General features: G+C 36.5%; 1 protein-coding gene across 1 annotated transcript in view; it reads left to right on the top strand.

Annotated features, from left to right (window-relative positions):
- Positions 1-2399: 2399 nt before the first annotated feature.
- Positions 2400-18846, top strand: part of ASB4 (ankyrin repeat and SOCS box containing 4) — a 56662-nt gene continuing 40215 nt past the window's right edge. The window contains exons 1-2 of the mRNA XM_019729745.3: positions 2400-2671; positions 12982-13281. Of these exons, the coding sequence (XP_019585304.1) occupies positions 2485-2671; positions 12982-13281 (487 nt within the window). The 5' untranslated portion in view covers positions 2400-2484. The remainder of the gene's footprint in view (positions 2672-12981; positions 13282-18846) is intronic.

The following is an 18846-nucleotide window of genomic DNA, read 5'->3' as shown; positions in this document are numbered from 1 at the left end:
ATGATAGAAGTATATACAATTATGCAAATTATATAAGTATATACAAACATATATTTGTACATTATATAAGTATAGACATGTAAAAAAGATATTTATACTATACATACTCTTTTAGAAATTGCTTGTCTCACAGATATTTTAAAGTAAATATAGATCTACCTAGTCATAATGACTGAAAAGTGTTCCATTATGTGCATATGTCATAATTTATTTATAAAATTTACTACTGTTGATCATTTAGATTGCTCCTAATTATTTTACTATTACTGATAATGTAATCATCCACACATACATTGTCATTCATTTATCCATTCTTTTTTTATTTTAGGACAAATTTTTTATGCTATGCTAAGCTTGAAATTTTATCTTGTCAAAGATTTAAAAATTAAGAATATTAACAACTATGTTAAACATTGAAAAAAACAAGTAAACCTAATCGACATGTTAGAAGTCAAGATAATGGTTGTCATTGAGGATCAGGTGTGTATTTTTATTGGAAGGAGACACAAAGGGGGTTTCAAGTATATTTGAACTACAATAGACCCCCTTATTCACAGTTTCTCTTTTTGGGGTTTCAGTTACCCGTGGTCAACTGCAGTCTAAAAATATTAAATGGAAAATTCCAGAAATAAACAATACATAAGTGTTAAATTGCATGCCATTCTAAGTAGCGTGATGAAATCTCCTGCCGTCCCACTCCATCCTGCTCAGTACAAGACTCATCCCTTTCTCCTGAGTGTGTGCACTGTGTATGATCCCTGCCCATTAATCACTTAGTAGCCCTCTCAGTTATCAGATATTTTGAGAGAGAGACCACATTCACATAACTTTCATTACAGTACATTGTTATCATTTTTCTATTTTAGTATTAGCTATTGTTAACCTCTTACTGCACCTACTTTATAAATTAAAGTTTATCTTGGGTATGCACATATAGGAAACAATACAGTTTGTATAGGGTTCACCCTATCCACAGTTTCAGGCAACCACTGAGGGTCTTGTGATGTATCACCCACAGATATGGGAGGAATACTGTATTTTATGTTTGACCTGGGGGTTGGTTATACAGGTGTGCTCTTTGTAAAACATTTTGACAAGCTGTGTATTTATGACTTCTCACTTTCTACTTTCTTATATTTATGTTACACATCAGTGAAGTAAGTTTAAAAATTATGTTATAATCTGCACCCATCTTTAGATCCTTAGGTAAATCCTAGGAATCACATACTATTATCGTTTTAAGTTTTTTAAAATTCATGTTACTAATTATTCTGCAGAAAGTTTGTACCAGTTTTGACTCCCACCAACCATATAAAAAGGTGATGTTTTTACATTCAAACTAATACTTACTGTCATCATTTTTCTAATTTTTAGTGATTTATAAATTTCAAAAATTGAGGATTTTTCTCTGTAACGTTTTATTTGGAAAATTTTCAAACTTATAGAAAAGCTGAAAGAATAATATAATGGACATCCATAGATCTTTCATTAGCTTTGTCAATTTTTAGCACATGCACATACACTTATAAATGTGTACATATATGTGTATATATATATATATATATATATATATATATATATACATATTTATTTTTATATTTATGAATTACTTGAAAAGAAGTTTTAGACATCTTGAAAATTTACCCTTAATGCGTCACTTATGAACAAGAATATTCTTCTATATAACCATTATACATTTACCACACTTTTACAAATTAACAATAATTCCATAGTATTAATATCTAGTCCATATTCATATTTTCACAATTGTCCCAATATAGACTTTTCTACCTGATTAAAAAACTACATGATTAAATAAAATTCATTCACTCATTGAATTTAGCTGTTTTGTTTCTGTAGTCTCTTTTTACCTAAACTAGTCCCCTGCCACCATCATCCCACCCAGCTTTCTTTCACGACATGGACATTTTTCATGTCTAGGTCAATTGTAAACCTTCTGTTTGTTTTCAAATTGTGTGTGACCATGCTTGATTTTGCAGGCTAATATTGCAAAATTACTATAGATTTTCAGAAGCACGTGTATCAGCAACTGTGACAAATTTTTATTTTTGGCTATTGGTTAAGAAGAGCAAGACACTGGAGCTCCAGTTGGGCACCAGATGTTTTTACTGAGGGGGGGAAAAAAGCATTAAGAGCTTTTAAATTTTACATTATTACTTTGATCATATGAGAAATAATAGTGATAGTTCAGTCTGAAATGTATTGTGAGGGTTTTCCTTCATATTGACATGGTATATTATTCAATGAGTCAGTTAGTATAGAACCAGTTTAAAAGACTTGAAAATGCAGTGACAGCCAAGAAGGATATTTTGAAGTTTGAAATGATCCTTATATAAATAGAACGGATCAGCATAACTTTGGGATAAAATTAGCCGACAGTTTGTGGGCTCTCCAGTATGTGCCTGTTTGCTTCGTGCCGCTCTCCTGATAAATCACAACAAAGCCTCCAGAAGAAGAGGAAGGATGGACGGCACTGCCACCCCTATCACTAAATCTGCAGCTGCCAAGTTAGTTAAGAGAAATTTCCTTGAGGCTCTAAAGTCAAATGACTTCGGAAAATTGAAGGCCATTTTAATCCAAAGGCAAATAGATGTGGACACAGTTTTTGAAGTTGAAGATGAGAATATGGTTTTGGCGTCTTATAAACAAGGTAAAAATTATAGGTCTAACTGGTAAAAATCGATGGAGAATGGATTTTTTTTTAATGCACAGTGTCAGTCACCCACTTGAAACCAGTAATGCTTATTGCTTTCTTAAGTATGTATTTTAAAAATATGTCTAAGTTCATCTTTTCTTTCTTTTTAAACTAGACCACATCATGGGTTGATATATATGTGTGTATATATATTTTTTCTTTTCTTCTCTCTCTCTGTCTTTTTTCCTTTTTCTATCCTTGTGCCTGGAATTTGAAATCCTGGACAACAATATTTAGCAATGTACTTTCCTTCTGTTTCTAACTTTTCTTCTGTCTATAGTGACATAGAATAGAGAAAACATCTCTAGATTATGGCTTATCAGACGGCTCAGATCTAATCCAGATGGTGTGGCTGGCTTGGGGACAGGCTGCTAACTCACTGTTAGCACAGCCATTTAAAGATATATCATCTTGATGTCCATCTGTATGAACAAGAGGATTTTTGCCCCCATTTGGAGGGTTAATGAATGGGTAAGGCTGTGTCTTGATGCACCTTGATGGTCCTCGTCATTTTAATGAGTTTCCAGTTAAGGCAGAAAAGCTGAAACCAGAAAAACCAAAAAGTTAACTTTTTCCCCTTCAATAATAGATCAAAGTGATAGATATACGTAACACACATTATCTGCCTTATTAAAAAATACTAAGGATAACAAAAATGAGAACCGATCTTTTTTTTTTTTTTTTTTATCAAGGGATTTTCTGGAACACAGGCTTAATAAATCAGAAATACATTAGAAGAGTGCAGATTCTGATTTCCCAAATCAGCTAGTTAACGGGGGAACTTGAGTAGCGAGGCCATCTGGTGAGCAGACTGCAAACAAACACCATGTTCAACATCACTTCTGTTTAAACAAAATAGATGATAAGGTCTTGTGTATGGCATTTAGAGAGAAACAGCAATTTTTCTTTCATGTTTAAAATACTTTCCATTCATATGTAAATCATCGGTAACATCAATTTTCAGAAACTAATGCTAAGGGTATATGTTTCTACATTAATTTACTATACTCTGATTTTGAGTTCTGAAGGAAGGCTAGATAGACTAGTTGAGACCAGTTACTGTATTTATAATTTTTACTTGAGGGCTTTACAATAAATTAACATTGTTATTTTGACTAGAAAATAAAGAAGTCTGTTTTTTAAAAAGTAGTTGATGGGAGACTGTTAAAAAGAGTGTATATACCATACAATTAGGTTACTTTCATTGTATGAATTTGTTCAGTGGAAGACTCTGAATGCTAAATGCATTTTCAAGGTTTTTGGTTTTTGGTTTTTAAATTTCTATTTGTGCTCAATGTAAAATAACTTAGGTCCAAGTCAGTGGGTAATTTATTTGACCCTGATTTGTGAAGACAGCCTTTTCTCATCTCCTGAGCATGCGAAGTTTGTGAGAAAGTTTTAGGGGCAGGCTCCAGGGAAGAAGGGTGTTGTTTCTCTTGCTTCCAATGGTGTCATCACCCCTGATGGAAAGAAAATGCATTTTAAATTCTTCCTGTCAGTATGAGCTGACTCCTCTGGTCCTTCTAGAGCTAAATTTTCATCCATGCTAATGGCTGTTAGGACTGTGGGACGTGGCTTTCAATTAAAGAGAGAGCAAATTACACCCTCTGGGAAAGGAAAGGAACAGTTCCATTCTTATGCATGCCAGGTGGATGTATGCACAGAAATAATAGGACTTGTGGTCATATCTTCAGGGCTTATGCAGAAAATAGTATGTGTCTGTGTGTAAGTGCACGCGTACAGATGTGTGTATAGAGAATAATACACCTACTCTCTGTTTAATGTGAATATGGCTACAAGAACCTGTCTCTTTAATCTTAAACCTGGATTAAATCCTCATCTTTCTTCAAAGTTTCCTCAAACTTTTTCATGTCATCCGGCCTAATCATCAACTCCTTCAATATTTCAGTCAGAAATGGAAATGATAAATAGAATCCTAATTGTTGGCCAAGCAAAATAGATCTAAGTGGTTGTATCAATGTCTTAAGTCACAAAGGAATCCCCAGGGAAGAGCTGAGCAGGCCCCAAAGAGCGAGTGAGTGAGTGAGTGAGTGAGTGAGTGAGTGAGTGAGTGAGAGTTAGTTCCTTTCTGAATAATTCTAAGAAATGAGACCCTTCTTGTGTGACCTTGAAGGGTCTATAGCTGGATTAAACTTTGTGGTACTTTATTAAATCACAGCAGACTGCTGGACTTTGAATTCTTACACACTAGTTTTTTATTTTTTCAAGCACTTTTGAACAGCCCTCTATACAGTATACAAAAAGTATACAAATCATTTAAGTGTGCAGCTTGATTAATTTTCACAAAAGAAACAAACCTCTGTAACCATCATCCGGATGAGGAAACAGAACATTGCCTATTTACTTTTAAGATGGGGAATCCTCAGGTTTCAGTTATTTTTGACTTAATGAGCAGAGCAATGTGTTATTACTATAACATTAATATAACAGATGCCATACTACCTTTAAATTTGCTATATTCAACATTTGATTGCCACGTGGAAAATCAACAGCGGTACAATTAATCTCAAACAATTTTTATTTCTTTTAGGACATACCTTAGCACGTTTCACAGGATTTCTAAGAGCAACCACATTTTGCCCCTAAGGATAGTATGCCTAAACCAGAACGAAGGTTTATAATTTTTGGAAACTCTATTGATGAAGAAATCAACTTGGGATCTAAACATTCCCCTCTGAAATCCAAGATCTAACTGGTACACCAATAATCAAAAGGTGACTTCCTAAGCAAACATAAAATGTGGATTTTGTGAGGAAGGTAGAACAAAGCGTCTGGAAATTCACTCCTGCTTTCCCATCTCATTGAGCAGCTTCTCTCACCCATGTGATCAAGCACAGGTTTAGAAGCCAGTTTCCAGAGCTCAAGTTCAAACTGTTGGTCCTGCCTAGTCCCAGCACCTAATAATGATTCTTATAGTTCAAGAGATCCCACTTTATTTTTTCAAGTTAGTTTAAACTTCATAATCGAACCTTCAGATAAAATTATATTTTGTTAATTTAAAAAACCCTCACACTTTGTAATGCAAACATTAAAAATGTTCCAGTTGGCTTTTGAGATATTTCCTAGAGAATGGCAGAGATGTGGGTCTTAAAGGCAAAAATAAGTAAGCAAAATTGCATCTACTAGATGATCACTTTAAAATGGGAATGACGTGAAGAAAAGTTAAATATATGAACAACTTTTTAACTGCTGGATACAATAAATGGTTAATTATGTTTACTAGGAGCCAGACATGCAGTAGTTAGAGTGAAAGCAAGGTCTCTAAGAAAACTCAAAGCTATTCCGATTGGTTCTCAGAATACTGGAAACTGAACATCCATAAAACTGTTTGCAAAGGTTTTTCCAACAACACATCTCGATTCTCCTTCAGATATATGCGTCCTGCCTTATTAATGATAAAGGCAGGATATCATATTTACCTTTTGGGATGAAATTCCCTAGTCAGCAAGGTTAGTCGGAGTCCTTTTATTAATCAGTGTAATGTACTTTAAGTACTTCATTTATGGCTCAGAGCCACAGGTTCTTTGGTTGGTAGTCATATTTTTAATTAAAATAACCAGTGAATGATTTCACTGGAAAACTTTCTGGCAGGTACTCTATCTACTTTACTAAGTAGCAACTGCCATCCAAATAGCTTGAAAGCTCTTATTTCTACCCTCTTAACAAATAATCTCTTTTTCACCTAATTTTCCTCTTTGCCAGAAATTCGCTCTCCAGCTTTCCTATTACCATCCTAGGGTTCGTTTCCCTTCCTTGATGTTCAGTTTTTTTTCTTTTATATTTTACATGGCAGGCTTACTTATTTTTCCTCTCCTGGGAAAACTCTGAGATTTATCCTGAAAATACTAGTTATTAATAAATAGCCAAGAATTGTGCTGCAGTCTATAATCCTTCAGGACTGTGTAAATACATGGACACAGGCAGAGCAAATGTCTGCTAATCCAGCCATGAGCAATGTGTGTAACCTTTGGCTGTAATAACAGAGGCTTCTCGAGTGTAGGTTCTTTGGACTCAGATAACATTACAGCTGATAACTGTTGTAGAGCCCAGGCTTAGCTGGAGGTTTACCAGAGATGTGTACATCCCCCAAACACTGGAGCAGGATCAATCCAAAAGATGGCTCAAACACTTCGCTCATTACCAGATTCATGAGCCAGGGTGTTTTCCATTCAGGACTCAGACTTCACGTCTCTTTGATTTCCAGTTTAAATTAAACACACAGACAGCATTCATCTGTGTATTTTCATTGAAGTAAAACTTCTAAAATCCCTTTAGAACTTTTGCCTGCAAGTGATATTAGTTTGTAAGTGAACTGCATGTAGCCCTCAGCTCACCAACGGCTACTTAAAGATTTGGGGGAGACCAGAGTTTGAGTTGACGTCTGTGTACTAGTTACAGAAACATGGGCACTTTATGCTTTTATGCTTCTTAATCCCTGCAAGATATTTATCCTCATTTGTAAAGTGAAGGCTTTGTCAACATCCTCTCTAAATCCTGTGCATGCTGACAATCTCGGGTGTTATGAAGAGGTGATTATACACAGATTATGTGTTATGATCTGGAGAAGGTAAAAAGTAACTGTAGATATGACAAATCCACATGGGCAGGGCCTGGATTTGAGAGTTCTCTGTGGGACTTCTGCATAGAAGAAAGAATCTTTGTTCTCTTCTCCTCTCCTCAGTTAACCTCCTTGCTCAAGCAGAGATCTTCTGCAAGGAGCCATCACTACACCCAGAAAGCAAACCTGGGGGAGAGGGTGAGTGGTTTGCATTAGGGGGAGGCAGTGGCTTCTTCACTCCCCCCTCACAGGCTTCATGCCCAGCTTCCACTCCACCCCTGTCTTTTGTGCAGTCTGAGCACATAGTCAGAAAGCAGCCTGTCCTCTGCAGAAGTGAGCAGAGGGGATTCCCTTGAAAGACAAATGCTAAAAATAAATCACATTCATTCTGAAGCTCTGGGAAAATTCTGCTGTGGAAAGAATGGAGAGTGTGAAACATGAATCTTCCTGATTAGTTCATCATATTTCTGTCATGCTGTGACCATTGGTGGATATACTTTGGAGAACAGATTTAGATCTCTTGACATAACAGCTTGGACACAAGTATGCTAACAGGAACTGCATAACTGTGGTTTTTGAAGGTGGCTTTGCCTCAGGTTTGGTCCTTGGTGAGGGCAGGCATGGTGGAAAGGACATTCTTGCTCATTTTCAAACTTGGTACACAGCAACCTGTGGCTGCAGCCTCATTTTAAGGTGTTCGTTGTATGTGGGTGGCCTCCTGGCTATGAGCTGCTTCTGTCTGCAGCAGGCTCTGTCCCTCCCCCCATACCACCATCTAAGTTCTGCAACCCAGCTCAAAGATAAATTTCAGCAGACCCTATCTGTATCTGTCAATCTGCCCCCTTCCTAGTTCTCCATTCAGCTCCCTAGGGGCACCAGCTAACGTGTCTTGCTGCCACCCACCTCCACACATTCCCGTTTAGGTGAGGTGAGATGTAGGCACAATTCTATTCAGGGACTGGCTGAATTCCAGGACCTCATGCTCTCTCAGCCCAATCTACCAGTTAATTATTATGATTATAGGAGACACAGATGAAATTGACTGAGAGGCCAAGGATGGTTGATTCATGTAATAAACAGGCAGGATAAATTCTCTAGGTGCTATTTGGAATTTAGGAGGAATTTTAAAAACCAACAAGCAAATGCATTTGCATATCAGAGATGTGGGATCTTATTTCCATCCTCGTGATTTGTGAAGCAGGCTTGGCGCTAAACCTATTCTGTTTCCACAAAGACAAAGACAGATGGGAACACTGCATTGCAGATATCCATTAACTTATGGCTCTAGCAGGCTGAAAAAGTGGCAGTTTTCTCATCTGGAAAATGAAAGACTTGGACTGGATAATCTTCCCTCTAGCGCTAACACTCTGTGTGCCTTTGATTTTACATCAAAATGGTGTTTTCTTAATCAGCTCTCTGCTGCTTCCTTTCTGAAATCATTTTTCTTCCCGTTGCAGAAGCGGGCATGAGTTTCCAATCAGTGGCTGCATAGAGCTGCCTAATCTTTGCTGCTAAATCGGCAGGCAAAACACACTTTGGTTTTCAGATCTGGAACCTGCTTCTTTCCAAGACAGTTAGAAGAGCCTGTCTTTGCAAATTGTTTGTCGAGGAAGTCTGAGTATTAAAATGAGTGACTAAGTATTAATGTTAAATGTGATTCACTCATTATCAAAAGTAGGTTGCGTATCATATAGCTTAACAACTCTGCTTAGAACACAGATTCAATATACATAGGTAAATAGATATAAATGTATATATACACATATATTGTATGTGCATATCTATTTACACACGCACACACACACACACACACACACACACACACAGACACTACAGGCACAGGGTTGATACCCTCAAGCCCAGGTTGTCTGTGATACTATTTGTCTCCGCAGGAAAAGTCTATATTGCCAAATACCTTCCATTCTCAGTGTCTAGAATCTTAAATTAGTACCTTAGAATTTAATTCTTTTCATTGAATACAGACGTCTACATAAATTCAGATAATCTCAAAAGAGTTACACTTTAAACCCTCTGTGGTCTGTTAGAACTTAGTGTGGATTAACTTTGGATTTCTTTTTAAAGAACAGATTTGGATAATGGGAAAGTTGGGAGGAAGAGAAAGCAAAATGGCTCTAGAATTCTGATGGGATGAAAAAGGGATTAAAGTGTGTGTGTGTGTGTAGATTAGAGGGTGGGCTACAGAAAAATAAACTTCGGTTGATTTCATTCATTTCCTAGTGATTAACAAACATTGTACATGACCCTATAAATAGCCTCTTTAAATTAAACCATTTTTCCCTCTCTGAACAGGGGGACAGTAGTTTATTTTAATTTTACTTATTTTTATAAATAATAATACACGCACAAGGTACTAAATGTCAAAGCTCAAAAAGGGCGTTCAAGGACAACTAAATCTATGCCCTTGTCCTTGTCCCCCAGTTCTTGGAGGCGATCATTTTAACCAGTTTCTGTTTTAGGTGTTTATAAGTATACAGAGGGTGCCAAAAAAAGTGTATGCACATTTTAAGAAAGGAAAAAACTATCAAAATTGTAATACTCGATATATACCAATAACAAAAGATGAATGCAAGTCACGTGTGACTTCTGCAATTACAAGAGGTGCTCAAAGTGGTTGCCATCAGTGTCCAGACACTTCTGATTATGGCAACTACTGCTTGAGCAACGTTGACCAAAGTGTCCACACGTATGCATTTTTGGGCACCCCTGGTATTTGCATATGATTGCATATTATGCACACTGTTCAGTTCCCTGCTTCTTTTCTTCAATAATATACCTTGAGATTTTTTTCCATATCAGTATACATAGAACTGCTCCCTTCTTTATAAGGGCTTATAGTATTCGGTTGTACGGATGTACCATAATGTATTTATACAGTCTCCTATTGATAAAGATTGAGGTTGTTTCTAATGGTTAGCCATTAAGAATAATGTTCACTCTTGTGTAGTGCATGTTCTTGTCCACAGGTCAGGTTGCCAGGATCCATAACTCCTGGGAACTTCATACTCTTCACAAAGAGTTCAGTACAAGTGGTGTTCCTGGGAATCATGCAACACAGTGGCCCTTAAAGGGCATTTCACACGTGAGTGATTATACTTGTAAGATAAATACCCAGGTGGCACATATGTAGTGTTTTTCACTTAAATGAGATAATTTATATAGTGATCAGATAATACCTGATCACTAGGCCCATTTTTAATGTTGTCATCACCCCCTGAGTGCCCTCCTGATGATCGTCATTGGTACCCAGAAGTACTCACAATATTCTAGCTTTATTCTGACCTCATCTAATCAGTGAAGAATACAACTTTTACTTCTCTTGTTCTGGGCAGTGCACTTTTATTAATGTAGCTTAAGATTGTATTAACTTTTTGGCAGTTCCATCCCACTGTTAGCTCATTTTGAGATTACTGTCAACTCAAATCCCCAGGTCTTTTCTCAAACAAATTGCCATTAAACCATACCCTGCTTACCTTGTACTTGTATAGTGGAATTTTTATAACCTCAAAGCAAACCTCTGATTTATCCATGTTAAAATTTATTTTGTTGTTTCAGCCCTAGAGTCTTTTCTAAGCTGTTGAGCTATCTCTGCACCTTCATCTTTCATCAATATTTCGTCTTCCTGTACCTATTTTCCATTCCCCCCTCCTAGTTAGCTTAATGCCATGGCTCTAGGTATTGACATTGAAAGAAGGTTTATAAAATTATTTTTGTTATAGCTTGTCAAATATAGCAATTATTGGAGACTTGGATGAAAAGAACTAGCTCAGTGTTTAGAAGTCATAGGTCAGAGGGGAAAAGGAGAGGCAAAAGAGAGAGAGAGAGAGAGCTTTCCAACAACTCATGGGAAATTTTTATGTAAGATCTGAGTTCTAGGAACAACTACGCTTCTGACCAATTAATTTGTGTATAGCTGATAGCTGGTAGGCATAGTTAATTGTGTAATATATCAAATTTTCTTGTTTATTTCCTGCTATAAAATTCAAAAGCAAATTTGCAATGAGGTTCTAGTGTACTAGACGCAGTGTGGACAAGGTCTGACAATTGAGTTCTCATCCTAGAAAAAGAGCTACATACCTCATTGCTGAATATCACCACGGTCCCCTTTGAATTACTCCCCTTAGGAAGCTATGCACTGATGCCAGTGCCTAGGCCACCCTTCAAAGCAATTTTGGAACTCTTTTTCTGGAATGGCCATCAGAGCTGTCGATCTATTACACTTGATGTCCTGAATGTCATCAAAATGTCTTCCTTTCAGTATTCCTTTGAGTACAGAAAGAAGTCATTGGGGCCAGATCAGGTGAGTAGGGAGGGTGTTCCAATACACTTATTTGTTTACTGTCTAAAAACTCCCTCACAGACGTGCCGTGTGACCTGGTACATTGTTGTGATGCAAGAGCTTCTTTGGGACCATTTTTGCACACACCTTTCTCATGCCAAGATTTTCAGTTAAGATTTTCCTAACTGTTTCTCTATTGGTATTTACTTGGCCTGCTATGCTTCTCACAGTCAGCTGACCATTTTGACACTCAATTCGATAAATGTGTTTGATGAATTTGATGAATGCTTTCATCAGTTCTGCTCATTACTGGCCACCCTGACCTCTCTTCATCAGTGATGCATTCTCTGCCCTCAGAAAAACATTTAATCCATTTGTACACTGCCATTTTCTTCATGGCATTATCCCCATAAACTTGGCCTAACATGTCCCTGATTTCACTTCCACTCTTGCCAAGTTTAACAAGAAATTTAATGTTTGTTTGTTGCTCTTATTCAAGCTCAGACAGTCTCATGACGGCACACAAAAATACGCAACAATAATGAATGCCACTCAGCAAGACACCACCACACGTTGACACAAACACAGCTGTGAGACACTAATATACCAAGGTTATGAAACCTTACCGAGCTGTTTGTACAGTGTTGCCAATGTAAGTGCATGGTGGCAAGTTCGTAAACTTAATTGTCAGACCTTTGTATTTTGGGTACCTATATTACCCTTGTCCTCTTTTTATTTTCCTACCTTATTTTTAACTTGTTCTTATTTTCTGGAATATTAAAAAGTCTAGTGTAAAATTTGTGAGTCGCTTTAAATTCTTCTTTGAAAAAATGTATTGTATAAACTGACAGGCAAATAAAGTCTTGGCATGCCAATTTTTTTTTAAAGACATCAAATACATTCACACCTAGACTGACAACAATAGCAGCAAATATAGGGAAAAATAACTGTGATGGAATAAAAGTTGTAAGCTTGTAATTAACAGCTTTGGCATCATTGAAGACAATGATAGGGGGTTAAAAAAATTCTTTACTGTGAGATTCATGTAGCTCACTGCATGAAATAAAATGCAGCCACATAAATGAAGGTCTCAAACTCATATGCCTGGGAACGCCAGGAAGGTAAAGGAAGTAAAGGAACAAGATCACAAAGACTAGTAGAGACAGTGAGAACTTGAGAGCACCTGTCCCATTTATGTACGTACATCCAAATATGATACTTAACTAAACATTTGTAGATCCATCAGCTACTAGTTTACAACTACTGAATCATCATTACCCACCCCCCCAATTTTATGAATGTGATCAAAGTAAAATACTTTGTAAAATCCTCACAAAACATGGAGAAATCCTAGGCCAAGTAGTTAAACTTTCTTCCTTTCTTTTTCAGGTTATTGGTTGCCTAGTTATAAATTAAAGTCTTCTTGGGCAACAGGCCTGCATCTCTCTGTCTTGTTTGGTCATGTGGAATGTCTTCTGGTGCTACTAGACCACAATGCTACAATCAACTGTAGACCCAATGGGAAAACCCCTCTTCATGTGGCTTGTGAAATGGCCAACTTGGATTGTGTGAAGATCCTTTGTGACCATGGAGCAAAGCTCAATAGTTACTCCTTAAGTGGACACACAGCTTTACATTTTTGTACAACTCCAAGCTCCATTCTCTGTGCCAAGCAATTGGTTTGGAGAGGTAAGTCTTTCTGGGTGGCTGACATTTTCATACACTTGCACACTCGTGGTTTTGAAACTTGGTGATTCTTACTTGTCTCAGACAGTGTTGTAGATATTCCCATTCATTAAGCCTATTTCAGGAGACCCTAAAAATACATATGCCAATAGATAGATTGGTAAATAGATACGTTATGTTGACCCAGGTCATTCAATGATGATCTCATTGGAATCATATTATTATTTCTTTAATTGTAGGAGGCTTGTGAATTTACACATTTGACAGATATTTATTTAGCTCCTATATGTGTCAGCTAATGTGCTAAATAAGTGCGAAAAAGAAAGTTTCTGCATTCAAGGAGCATATTCAAGTATTCTAGCAGGTGAGATAAATATTAACAAAATAAATTCATAAATATAAAATCATAAATTGGGAAAGGAGTAAAACAAGGTGTAATGAAAGAGAATGTCATGAGTGAACTATTATAAAATGCACAAGGCTTCACTAACGATATGATATGTAAGCTGAATCTTTATGAGAAGTAGCTAGCCATTAAAAAAAGAAGAGAAGTCTAGGTCTAGGGAATAGCATTTGCAAAGTTCCTAGGAGAACAGAAAAACTTGGAATATTCAACAAATGGAAGAAGGCCAGTGAGGCCAGAGCATCATGGTTGTGGGGTGGGGTGGGAGAAGGTAGAGGAGGGTGTCACCAGATGACACAGGATGTGTTAGACCACATATGGCGTGTTGTAGGCCAAGGGATGGAGTTTAGAAATGGAGTCACTGAAAACTTTTAAGCAAGAAAATGACATGGTTTAATTTTCACTTAAAATCATCATTCTGGTGTTATGTCAAAATTGGGTTGGAGGAGGCCAAGAATGGAAGCTGGGAGACCATCAGGGAAGTGATTGCAATGGTGTAGTTGACAAGGGACGGTGATTAGCACTAAGGGACATTTTTGGATAGGAAGATTAGAAGATGGGTTTGCAACATGTTTTAGAAGCAGAATTTATGTGATTTGGAGATGGATTAGATATAGATTGGGGTGGGGTGAAGGGAAAGGAAGTTTCAAGAATAATAGTAGGTTTCTAGCTTTAGAAAATGGGTGGAGAGTGATGCCAGTTTTTAAAGATGGAGAAACTTGAGGAACAAGCTGTATGTGGAGAAGATCTTTATATCAGTCTTTTTTTAAGTCAAGTTTACAGAGTTATAACTTACACACAGTAAAATTCACTATTTTTGAGAAACATATAGTCGTGAGACCATCACCACAAGCATCTAAAAAAATTTCCTGATGCCCTTTTTAGTTAATGCCCTCACTTTTATCCTCACCCCTGGCAACCACTTATTTGTTTTCAGTCCCTATAGTTTTGCCTTTCTCAGAACGTCATATAAATTAAATCATATAATAGATAGCCTTTTGAGTCTTGTTTCTCCCACTTAGTATAATGCATTTGAGATTCATTCATGTGGTTGCACTGACCAGTAAATTAGACCTTTTATTGCTGAGTAGAATTCCTTATATAGATGTAAAACAGTTTATCCACTCCGTAGTTTTGGCCATTTTGAAAAAAGCTTATATAAACATGTGCATACAGTTTCTTGTGTGGACATGTTTTCATTTCTCTTGGGTAAATACCTAGAGTGGGATGTGCTTTTTGTGTTCTAGCTAAGAAATCTTTGACTAATCCAGGTAACAAAGATTTTCTCCTGTTTTCTTCTTGAAGTTTTTACTTCAAGAAGTAAAAGGTTTTACCCTTAGGTCTTTGAGTCATTTATTTTGAGTTATGTTTTGCATATGATATCAGGTATGGATTGAGTTCATCTTGTTTTGCATATAGATGTCCAACTGTTCTGACATCATTTGTTGAAAAGATTATTCTTTCACTATTGAATTGTCTTTTATCTTTGTCAAAAATCAATTGGCCAAATACGTATGGGTCCATTTATATCTGTCTATCATCTATCTGTCTGTCTGTCTATCTATCTATCTATCTATCTATCTATCTATCTATCTATCTATCTATCTGCTAATGCTCCACTGACTTGGTTGCTGTAGCTTTATATTAGCCTCCAAATCACTTCTAATGAAGCAGTGAATACTCCTAGATTAGTTTTAAACGTGAGAAGTTTCAGATCTCTCTGAGATGCCAAAGTGAATAAGTCCAGGATGCACTTGACATAAAAAAAAAATATGGATTTCAGAAAAGAGCTCTGGACTAAAGCTATAAGGTTAGGAATTGTTGGGCTATAGATTGTATTTGAAGCCAAGGAAATCAATGAAATCACTTGGATAAACAGTGTAGAGAGAGAAAAGATAACCTAGGACCAAGCTCTGATAAATCCTTACATTTAGATGTTAACAAAATGGAGAGGAGCCAAGACATGAGAGTACAATGGATTGATAAGTGAAGTTGGAGAAAACTCAAGAGCATTTTTTTTTTCTTCTTCTTTTTTTTTCATCACAAAGACTAAGAAAGGTGGTTAAAGGAGAGAATGGTCAGCTGTGTTGATTGCTACTGAGAGGTTTAAAAAAATGTCCATTAGATAAAGTGACAGAATTATCACTGACAAAAACAGCTTTGGTGAAATGGTGGGTGTTGAAGCCAGATTAGAATGATATAAGGTGTAAATGGGAGGTTAGAAACTAGAGATGGCATGTGTTGATAATTGTTAAAAAAAAGCTTGGCTTCAAAAGTGAGTATAAGAATAGCATGGTAGCTGAAGGGGTGGTGGGTCACAGGAGACTATTATCTACAATTGGAGATAAAAGGAAATGTTTGTATGCTGAAGATGATTTGTAGAAAGAAAACAGTTGACGATGCATGAAACAGGATAACTGAAAGGTCCAAATCTTAGAGAATTTGAGACAGGATAAACTTCAGAGACCACGTGACACCTGTCATTTTTAACAGATGAGCCAAAGTAAAAGATGACTTTAAATGTCAACACATTTATAGATTTGGTTGTCATAAGATGAGGGAGTTTATATCCAATGGCTTTTCCCCCTCAATATCGTATGAAGAAAGTCATCAGCCAAAAATGTGAGCAGAAATGGTGGAAATTTTGGTAAGAGAGAGGAAGTTATGGAAAGGTCATGGGGAAAGAATGAGAGAACAAGCTTACAGGTGCTGTGGTCTTCTCAACCTATGAGAATTAAGGGGAAAATAAAAAATCAGCCCAGCTTATTCTCCTTCTTGTCCACTGTGGGAGAAAGAGCCTGGTACAGAGACACCTGTAGAGTGGTAGGCGTCATCTGCTGGAGCTTATCTACTTTACCACATGTGGCCATCACCATCTTTCACATTTCCTTCTATATTTACTTTTAGATTTAGTTTTTACATTTGTTTATATTTTAAGTAATGAATTTAAACTTTAAGATTTTTATTTTTTGATAGTTAAGAAATTATATCTTTGCTTCATTATTGACTTTCTATATTGATGCCTTCCCATGTGACTTCATCAACCACAGATTGAGAGCTGCCAACCTTTTCACTCCTCAGAGGTGTTACCACACATCTTTCCCAGAGGACACAGTTATTTCCCATCTCCTCTATCCCTGTCCGCAGAGAGAGAGACTACCTAGAGATTGGAAGGAATGAAGAGGTAGGGGAACACTGAGCAACGTTCCTTGTGGGCTGACAACAAAGAATTAGGCTGATTACAATCAAGGCGGAAGAGTGGAAGTCCATTAACAATACACTTACTCTTTAGAATCATAGCATCAAAGGTCAAAGCTGTAAAGAAAAGAAAGATAAATTAGATTAAGCAAAACTATTCAATGTCTGTGTGGCAAACAGATCATACAATTAAAACCCCATCATAAAATGGGAAAAAATAGTTCAGACTTTATGACAAAGGGCTCACATCCCTAATATATAAAAAAATCTTAAAACTTAAGTAAGGAGCTGAACAAGTAAGAGAAATAAATAAAAGAATGGAAGGACCAAGAGCAGGAACAGGCATTTCAGAAAGAAAAGAAGCATATAAATGGCAAATAAAGATAACAATGATCACCTGCCTTGGAAATCAGCAAAACAGCAATTAAAATAACAATTAGATGATTTTGTTGTTTTTTATTACATTAACAAAGAGACAAAAGATGATAATACATATGTTCACAAACACACAGGGAAATGGCTTCACACACTCTTAATGGAATGTAAATGGGTACGACTGGGCGGGCAATATTAAAAGCTTAAAAGCTTTAACTCACAAAGTCCATCTCTAGGATTAGAGATTAATCCTGGACCTTTTGGCTCAGGGGTCTCATTTATATAGGGCCGCAAATGCAGACTTTGGATGTTATCTCCAAACAAGGTTATACAGTGAGTCAAAGAGGTAACTGATGAGAAAGAAAAAAGACATTATCACGTAACAGAATTGTACTTGGTCACATGATTTATACCACACTAGAAATTAAGAGACTTTTTTCCTAATTCTGTAAGCCTTCTAAATAGGCTAGTTATAGTGTGTTTTATTTTACATGTTTTTCACTAAAAGGATTGATTAAGGAATACATTTAAAATATACCACAACTTAAAAATGGCATTTATTATTTTATTATTTTATAATATATTTAGAGTCTCAAAAAGATTGTCTGATTTCTTTTTGCCCTCAGAGAGTTATTCACATTACTGAAAAACTGGAAAATATTTGCACATCTAATAGAAAAATTTTAACCTGTATTACCTCAATACCATACAGACATTAAAAATGATGTGCAAGAATGTTCACTGACATGCAAAGATTTTTAAAAAGAAGTTTATAAGAGAGTATGAACTGCATCAGTTTATTTTTATAAAAATTATATGTGATTGGAAAATAATTATATTAGAAAATAATACCCAAATTGTCAGAGTCAAACTTGGTATCATAGCTAATATTTCGCTAGAGCAAAGCAACTTGAAAAAGGAAATGTGTTATTCTAGATCCTTACTCTAAAGATAAGAATTTTTTTTTAAGGCGGCACCTGGCAAATATTTCAAAACAACACAAAATTGTGAATTAGGTAATTGGGGATAAATTTTACTCACTTTATGGATAGATAAACAGAGAAAAGGAGAAGGTAAGTGTTTGGAGGTGTGTCGCCTAATCTGGAAACTCTAGAAGACTGTGAGCATCTTGGGTCCTTTCTTTTGCATTTTTATGTCTTCAGCCTCTTGGACAGTGCTTGGCACATTGGAGGTACTCAATAAATGGTCTCTGACTGATCTGGGAATGGCTCCAGGAGCCCTGAGTACATGGATGGGAACTACTGCCATCTAACAATTGGAAACTGTCTTGTTCATGGTTAATGAAATGCTGCTGTTGGTCAGTTTTACCCTCTCAGTCTCTGGGGAGATAGCTCAAGGATGAATTTTCTCTCTCTTGGATTATGTGTTTGGCACTTTGAGGAGAAGTCACATACATCAACTTTGTGGCTGGACAGAGGGAACTGAGACAGCCTACAGACAAGGAAAATAAGTCAGGCTAACATTAAACTCAGGACCAGAGAAGTCCATTAGCAGAAAAACCAATGCCATGGCAACTGAAAACCAATGTAATTTCATTTGCTCTTTAATGGGCTCTTTGTGGAAAAGTGCTC

This window comes from Rhinolophus sinicus, chromosome 4 (assembly GCF_057876585.1).
Source record: "Rhinolophus sinicus isolate RSI-liver-muscle chromosome 4, RSI-T2T, whole genome shotgun sequence".
NCBI lineage: Eukaryota > Metazoa > Chordata > Mammalia > Chiroptera > Rhinolophidae > Rhinolophus > Rhinolophus sinicus.
The sequence above is the reverse complement of the archived record's forward strand: the minus strand, read 5'-3'. Positions and strand labels throughout refer to the sequence as shown.